At 39.0% G+C, this 8,979-nt stretch overlaps 1 protein-coding gene across 1 annotated transcript; it reads right to left on the minus strand.

Annotated features, from left to right (window-relative positions):
• Positions 1-213: 213 nt before the first annotated feature.
• ndufa8 (NADH:ubiquinone oxidoreductase subunit A8) lies at positions 214-8,887 on the minus strand. The gene is made up of 4 exons (XM_085166471.1): positions 8,678-8,887; positions 6,401-6,564; positions 1,628-1,793; positions 214-674 (listed from the first exon to the last, which is right to left on the minus strand). The coding sequence occupies exons 1-4, from the start codon at positions 8,726-8,728 to the stop codon at positions 537-539; spliced, it is 519 nt and encodes a 172-aa protein (XP_085022597.1). The 5' UTR covers positions 8,729-8,887; the 3' UTR covers positions 214-536.
• Positions 8,888-8,979: the final 92 nt, after the last annotated feature.

Below are 8,979 nucleotides of genomic sequence, written 5' to 3' on the forward strand. Positions count from 1 at the left end.
AAGCAGCAGCAGCGCGCTCTTGCTGCAGGTAGTGACCCTGAACCCTGACCTCTAACCTCACCTTGAATCACTCTGACAAAACACAGACGTGCAGCTCCTAATAACCTTAAAGTATATATTTTTTTTAAAATTCAGAAATGTTTAAGATGTTAAAACACATTAGTAATATTAACTGAGCATTGAAATAAATTTAAAATAAAAACAGAAAGCTCCTTTATAATTTATCTCTTTATTTTTAGACAACAATAATAACAGCATGTTGCTTTTGTTCACTTTTTTACATTTACAGAAGTGGTGGACTCATGGACTTTGTTCCTTAATCAAACTATTGGACAATGTTTGAGGTACAGCTGCAAAAAAAGAAATGACTGTTCAGGCATGAACCCTGTCCAAATCCAGCATCCTTAGTGCTCGTGTTTGCAGCTGAGAAATTCAAACCTTAGAACTATCTTAGAAGTATCAACAGTCACAAGAAGCCTAGCTGTTTTTGGACAGAGCCCATGGCTTTGGAGGGTGACTGATTTTCCAGAGCTGCCTCACCAGTTCCAGAAGAATAACCTGCTGCCATGTTTGGCAGGCTCCAGTTTGCCCTCGATGGTTTGGTTGGGCTCTGGACGAGGTCTAGAGTGGTAGGGGTTCTCTGGCAGGGGCCGCGAGGTTGCCACTTTGGTGACCTAAGGAAGAAAAGCAACACACAAACCATAGGTTCTCAGACATACACAGTATAAACACACTGAAGACTCACTCAAATATTAATTGACACACTGATGTCAAACATGGCAGTTATTAGGAAACAATATAGCACATGCTCTGTGCCAATCTCTGACAAGAGATTATGCTTAAACCGCATAATAGGTCCATGCTAAAATGAAACCATACAAAAGTTGTCAACAACTGAAGCCCTGAACATTTCCTTAGCCTTTCACTGGGCCTTCCATCGTATCCCTTGTCATGATTTATATCCCTGCACCTCTTTGTTTCCCCCAAAATCATCCAGACTGTCCCCTGCTTTGTCCCACCTTCACACCATTTGCCTCCTAACCTTTCTTACAAAAAACAGTTTGCTAATTTAAGTTCCAAAATCAGTAACAAAAATGGAATCTGTTTTAAATATATAAGCAGCCAGAAACTCCGTCCACATTAAACAAGAACATTTTTCACAGTTTTACAAAGTCACATTTTTGTTCTTTTCTTTGCTGGCTCACATGTTTGAGTCGGTGCACAATATCTCTGTCTAACAAATGAAAGACAGCCAGAAAGTTGATTACAACCATTCAAACGCTCCCAGGTTTTTGGGTTGTGTTTTTTTTTTGCAGAAGTCCTTTTAAAAGACTACATAAATAAATGTCTAATAATCTATTGTTGGCATCGCTTTTTGGCTCCGTTTTGATTGCTGATACCTAAATTAGTGATTGCCAGTGTTATACAAGCCCCTTAAAAATGTTGGTTTTATGGAAAGAGAAAAAAACAAAGCAGCATAAAACTATTTGCCTGCTCAAAACTGTAGCTGAATGAGACTGCATAAGATGCAATCATACATACCCCACAATCAACATGAATAGAGCCCATCAACCGAGCTACAGTACTCACACTGCAAATGCACAAGTTAATCCCTCACCAGCCTCACCTTAGACAGATCTCCCAAGTCAGGTCTCTCCCATCCCAGTTTCTCAAGGACGCAGCTGTCGAAAGCGTGCTGCTGTTTACGGCAGTGACGGAGTTCTGCCAAGTTTGAGTAATCCAGGCAGGTCCAGTACTCCGTGAAGGACTCGGCACAGTTCCCCTTGATTTGCCTAAAAGGCGCAGTGCAGACAGACACACATCATAACATGCAGAAGCAGGATTAATCTTCATACAGACTGAATCTGCAACGCATGAAGTGGAAATCTTAAATCTAAAATATAATAAATTTTTATCCATCATCCATTATTTAAACATTAAAACCACAAAGATGAAATTAATAATATTGACTATATTGTTTAAATGCGATGTTCTCTGGGAAATGATCCCAGCATTCTTGTGACTAGCACTTTGACACACACCACCCATGCACCACCTATGTCGCAGACAGACACCAACACACCCACTGCTAACACCTCCACCCTCCAAAAAGTGAAAGCACTCCCCGACAGCAGTAGCCTCCACCCTGTGGGAAATGTGCCCTGTCAGAGTGCAAAAACTGCTCGATAAACACAAAAGTCCTAAGCCACTGTCCTGACCTCCAGAGTTCCTAGATCCTAATCTGGGAAGTTTGGAGGAAGCAAACTAAGTCAGATGCACAGAGGCTCCTCTCCACATCCTACAGGACCCAAAAGGATTTACTGCCAACCTACAGGACACCATCCAGAGATCCCATCAATCCAGCGACCACTGAGAGATGTTTTGGTGGGGGATGAGGGGTACCTACACAATATTAGGCAGGTAATTTTGATGTTTTGATGCCCAGTTGTATGATACTGGTGATGACACCAATCAGCACCAGTATCCCACCAGTCAGTGGAATTTTCAAAAGAATGCATATCATAGGAGTCAATAATTCAAGAATGTAATGGACAGAGCTGCTCAAATTCAAGAAACCAAATGTATTTAACAACTTGTATCAGCGTATGGTTACCCTGCTTGTGAGCAGTCACTTGTTGATTGAATCTGATTGCTATGGGCTGGTTTTCTATAACAAGAACACCTAAAGGTGGCTGGCAGTTGCCAGAAACACCAGAGAATCAAAACAGGCCCCTGGTGCAATTACAACTTTTCTCAAATCTATCTTCATTATCATAATTGCAGGTTTTTCTCTCACAAAAGCACCTCAGTTACTGCACAGGCGTCACAACATAACCAAAGCTCAGAATAAAACTTTTCAGTAAACACAGACACTGCACTTAAAAGTGAAAAAGGCCAGACCACAAAGTTTTATGGACACAATACGCTTCATGGGTAATTTTCTATTCATGTTCTAAATCGGCCACTTTTTCTACTAAAGAGAGGGAAAATTACTGGAGTGTTTTCTACATCACACTTAATGAGCTTAAGTTGATGATTTATTCTTATGTTTTTGGATAATTTAGAGAAGAGGCTGAGTAACTCAGAGAACAGAGAAATGAAAATCTGGAACTGATTTTTATAAAGTCAAAATCAATATATTGATCAATAAGTAAAGAGAACATGATAAATAAAAAGCTTTGTGGAAGTAAATAGTGACTCAACAGGACGATACAAATGATGCAAAAGTGCAAGCGGCTGTGTGATTATCACACATTCCACAATGGAAAATAACTCTTCAACGTATGCGGCAACAACCCTAAAGTTGAAGTAACTGAAATTTTGATGAAATATCTATTGAGACTCATACTGATCTCATTAAAAAAAATGTCACTGCACAAATCAACCAGCAAAATACAACAAGATTTACCCTTAAAGATTTCTTCCCATAACTTAGTGCACAAGTTGAGCACTCATCTTCCCCCATCTTACATTAGGATGTACTTTGGATAATTGTCATACTGAACCACCGACCTTCTGATCAGCAGATGACCTGCTCTAGTTCCTGAGCCTGGGTGATGTCATGATCGAGATGCTGAATCACCCAGTAATGTTTCACATACTTTAAATTAGCCATTGCAAACATTTTAGGCAAAACTGATTTCACAACAGCAGTGCACACAGTCTCAAACCAAATGGTAGCATGGATTTCAGGATGACATACTTTGGATTTTGTCATTAAAATGTTTTTAATTAATTAATTAATTTGTTTAACTGATCTCATGCTGCTCTTTTAGCTGCTTTAATACAGTGGCAGCATCTCCTCCCTTTGTGTCTGGAAAACACAAATACATTGTTTGCATATTGATTTTTGTAAACCACGTATCGTCCCTTGGTCCTTGGATAACAATATATAACAATATATAATATAAATTTTTATGTGACATAAAAAATGTCATATCACCATATCATTGCTATAGCAACGCCATGAATTTATGTTCCCTAGTGCACAACAACAGGATCAGCATGGCCGTGTCTGAAAGCCAAGCATCAGCCTCCCATGATGCCTAAAAGGCAGCTACCTCAACAAACTCCAACAGTTCTTTCCTGTTCCTGCTAAAGGTGGAAACTAACGCATTTCGCCAATTGTGGCAGAAGCACATTGTCAAGTACAACCGTGCTACGAAGGAGGAGATACAAGCAGCTGATGAGGTGCGACTTAAACGTAAACGAATGACTCCACCGAGTGTTGCTGGAACACTCACTAGTTACACTCCATATGGCAGAAAGAGCAAACAGAGGCTGGAGATTACTGAAGTGGTTACATGATGGAAAAACAAGCAGCTGGCTAAAAGCTCGATCCAAAGTTAAGAATTTAAAGTTGAAAATATGGTTTTGGTATAGTTTTATTTAAGGGACATGGTTTACTTATAAATTCTCAGCATCAATAAAATGTTCATTATCTGGGCCAAAGGGGAACTCTTATTATCCCCCCCCCCCCCCCACCAAAAAAATTATTTTCTGTAAATTTTCTCAGAAATATAATGATATAAATTTGAGGCTATATCACCCATCACTAACACTGCAAACTCTCACCAGTGGTGCTTTGAGTCATTAGGGTGAGAGGCACCATGCATTCAAATTCAACATGGAATACCCCATATAAGCATCAGCCCCTTTTTTTGCATCAGGATCAGCTTCTCTGTCTACTTCACTACTAGCCCTTTCCATTAGTACCTTGGGTATTAATGGAAAAGTACCCAAGGAAAACTTGAAACTGTTTTTAGGGCTTTCCATTAGGTCAGCAGTCCCCAACCCCCGGGCCACGGACCGGGTTGTTTGGTACCAGGCTGAGAGAGTTGAGGCTCGGGTGTGAAATTTATGGTTTTCAGGGATTTTATTGTTAGCTTGGTTTCCCTGGGTCTTTTCCCGTGTTGTAGTTGTGTGTCTTGTTTTGAAAGATATATTTACCCGTTACCATAGCGACCAGACAGCATAAAGGGGCAGAGAGCAGGATGTTACTCTCAATGTTGTTGGTGCATTTCAGGAGGACGTTGCTAATAAAGTTACACAATTACACAGTGAATTCGCTTATTATTAATAAATTTACAAAATACCACAGTTTTTGTCTTGGTCGTATCGTTTTATTTTGTTGTATTCATCCGCGACACCTTAAAGGCCGGTCCGTGAAAATATTGTCTTACATTAAACCGGTCCATGGCGCAAAAAAGGTTGGGGACCACTGTGTTAGGTGATAGTACCAGGTACAAGGTACTTTTTTAGTACCTACTCAATCGAGGTTCAAAGCAATCAGAAAATGTGACGCTGTCAGACTGCATGTCACAGATTGGCTAGTCAGTGGCATCACTTGATAAATAATGAGAGTGTCTCTTTCACAAAAATCAAAACCACCATTTTTGCAACCCAGCAACAAGGGCTACACAGAACTAACACCGTGGTCCCCGATTCTGATGAAAAGCCACTGACTGCACTGCAGGTATAACATCACCTCAATGTTGTAGCATTCATGTTGCATACAAATGATGTCACGGGACGTTGAGCCGTGTTAATATAACAACCCCACGTACACATTAGATAGTACTCGACTGTAATGGAAAATGACTTGAGCCCAGTAGTACCGCCTCTTGTCGCATTGAGCCGAGTAGGTAATAATGGAAAAAATGCTTACTTCTCTAGAATCTAGTTGCTCTTCTCCATCCTTGATGTTACATGGAAACCTGATTATCACCACATTTTTCTTCCCTTGCACTACTTTTAAGTCACATATTCAACTTTACCATGACGTTTACTCAGTTATGTTAATAATTTATTTTAACCAAAAGTCAAAAGATTGAAAACCTTATTAGCAGTAGAAGACACAGAATATGAAACTTCCCAACTCTGCAGTCTTCTGTAAGCTCAACAACTTTGAACTATGAAGGCACAATTGTCCAAGAGCAGCATTGGAAACCTCAGAACACATTCTCTTACCCACATGCCCATCACCAAGAAATGCAAAAGTATCTGACCAGAGTTTCACATGGACTCCCACAGTCTGCACTTTCAGCTGGCTCCAAAGTCAAGCCACATTTTCAATCACTCTCTGACCACAAGCACACTGTTCACTTTTGCAGATGACGACAATGCAGCAGCCCTCAGTTCTAAAAATATAATTACTCTGCCTAATCACCGGAGTATCGCCTTTCTGTCAAATATCATGACAACGTCAAGCCAAGGCATAAGGAAAAATGTTATTCTCGCAGAAATGACAAAGCTCATCCTTTTACCATTCAGACTGCTCAGACAATACATCTAAGGCCTCATCAATCCAGTCCTGTTCATATATAGTCTCCTGCTTTAAGTGTTCACTTTCAGATATTGTGTCCATTCATACCCGAACTATATGGCACCAAACTACTACCTGAAGAAGTTGAGTGCACACTCATTGACTTTTCTCCCTTCCTCTAGGCACTTCCGGGGATCCTTCTCCTCCCAACGGCAGAGCATGAACTCTTTGTTGGGTTTGTCACATTGGGAGCCATAATGGTGGGCAGCAGCCTTCAGTACCGAAGAGGACACTTTTATCTGCACAGATAGCAACACATGGAAGACAATTAGAATGAAAAAGGAACATAACTACCAGAGACACTAACAAATAACAATTGTGCAATTGGTGTTTTTATGAGACACACTTTAGTTCACTTCGATTTTATGTATATAGCACCAATTAAACAACAGTGTATATTAAGGTAGCACTTAGTACTAGTTTTATTTTGGTATATCAACAAGAAACTTAAGACAGACCACAGTGAAGCCAATTATTTGCAATGTCTCTCTCTAGATGGGCTGTGTTTAAAAAACACAAACAAAAACCTGGATGCAGTGCCCAGTAGGAATTGTAAATGAACCTTGTATTGATCAGTTAATAAAGAGAAAACAGCATGATATGACATAAAGAAAGAGCTGTGTTACTACTTTAATATTCCCATTACAACTGCCTTGTAGTGATCACTACTAATGTGATTTAATTTATAGCTACTATATGCATTATTATCTCATGAAGAGCAGGCACGCTCAACATGTTAGAGTTTCTGCTGTGAAACTGTGAAAACATGTCCTTGAGCATCTGAACTGTTGACTGTTTATTTTTGTCCAATAAGAAACACAACCTATACAATAAATAATACATTATGAAGCAAATCTCTACACAGAAGCACAAATTCTAACATGAGAATGACCACTTTAGCCTACAAATTCTGGCTTTTTTAAAATCTGAATATTTTACTAGGACTGCCCCCATGGTAAAATTGCGGCCTGGTCAGTGTTATAATAAAACTTTAGCTATAGCCAACGCATGCATATACTTGTTTTGCATTTCCATTGTATCAAAGGAAAACATTTGCTTATTTATTTCTGAACTTTTTTTAATCTCCTCGTAGCCCTCCACATGTAAACATTTAGCCAGCACAAAATTAATGTGAGAAAAAAAAAAAAAAAAAAAAAACAGACATCAACCACTGTTTGCCATTGATGCCATTTGACACATTATGAAATATAATGATTTGTTTTATTTTTGAAAAATAATGGAAATAATGTTTAAGGTGAAATCAAATGTTCACAAATGAAACAGGAGTGTAAACATTATTCGTGAGAGTTTTAGGATTTAAATATACAAAAAGCTAAAGTAAAAGATAAAACTGAGATTAAATAATAATCTCTGTTGCTGGTGTTGAATTATGTAGTAAAAATGACATTATTAAACGCTATTTACATTTAAATTATTTATATTATCTACAACAATATTTCTGAGGGCTACATAAGTTAATGATATAGCTGTTTTCTTTGTGTCTTCTCTTTTGGAGGGTAAGGCAGCTTTAACAATACGAATGCAGGTCAGACATATACAAGCATTGCTTCTATCTGACCCTGTTCAGCCACTACTTCTTATACAAGTGAATTTACTATCTGTATCAAATATCAATATCAAAATCTTTCAACAAGGTAAACATGTTGGTGCATTTCTACAACATATAAATATATGTATATATACTATATTCTTCTCTTCGTGTTCTCTTTAAAATATCTGCAGGGGTCTTGCCAGGTATTTAACAAAATTCATACTGTACTTAAAGAAAGTTTGTCTCACAAGCTGAAAGAGTATGCTTTAGCAAAAGCTTGATAAAGTGCCCGATGTTAGGACAGATCTAATTTAATGGTGCAGGCTCATTTATTATATCCTCCGTGCTATTATTGTTGGACAGGCACAGGCTGCTGCTGCTGACAGCTATCACCTGACTTCCAAGGACAAGTTCAATATGTCAAATAGCACTGCTACAACAAACTGGTATAAGAACCGAATGGAATCGAAAGCTCCTTTCACCCTGACAGGTATAACCAAATGTACATTCTGAATGCACATTTGCTAAACTTAAAAGACTCAAGAAGTTAACGCCATATATTGTCAAAAACAGTTATCATAAAGGCGCCGAAATATTTAACACCTTCCTGTGCTGTAGTAAATATTCACTCACATATGTATAGCATTCATCAATATAATATAACTATCTTAGCAAGTAACGCTAGTGGCTTAAAGTTTACAGCTTTTCAAATGAACCGTGCAGCAGCTATCCCTTCAGCTAGCTACTTAGCTGGCTTGTCCCGTCTTCTTCATTCATGCTAAACAATAATGTCCGCTCACCTCGTCCACCTTCAGCTCCTGCAGGGTGGGGACTTCCAGCTTTGTGGGCATGACTGTGTAGCTGTGCAGTTAAAGAAATCAACAAGCTCAAATACCGCTGGTGAAAAACATTCAAGGTCCTCGTCAGACTCCAGTGCGAGCGACGAGGCCGTAAAGAAGGTCAGTTAACTTTCCCTGCTACTGTAAGCTAGTGGCCGCGCTCTGATGACGCAATTCACAGAGCGACGCGGAGCCGCATGCGCACTGTTAAAAGACTTTTAAGAAAATAAAATTGGATTGACATTTATCATATTTTATTTAAA

Source organism: Neolamprologus multifasciatus, chromosome 7, assembly GCF_963576455.1.
Source record: "Neolamprologus multifasciatus chromosome 7, fNeoMul1.2, whole genome shotgun sequence".
In the NCBI taxonomy this organism is placed as follows: Eukaryota; Metazoa; Chordata; class Actinopteri; order Cichliformes; family Cichlidae; genus Neolamprologus; species Neolamprologus multifasciatus.

What these genes read in the sequence shown, in the direction of transcription:
- ndufa8 (XM_085166471.1), bottom strand. Translation starts at nt 8,728, where the DNA reads ATGCCCACAAAGCTGGAAGTCCCCACCCTGCAGGAGCTGAAGGTGGAC. An exon ending in AGGAGCTGAAGGTGGACGAG is followed by an intron (nt 6,565 to 8,677) that starts GTGAGCGGACAT and finishes CTATCTGTGCAG; the next exon opens with ATAAAAGTGTCCTCTTCGGT. An exon ending in ACTTGGGAGATCTGTCTAAG is followed by an intron (nt 675 to 1,627) that starts GTGAGGCTGGTG and finishes TTTCTTCCTTAG; the next exon opens with GTCACCAAAGTGGCAACCTC.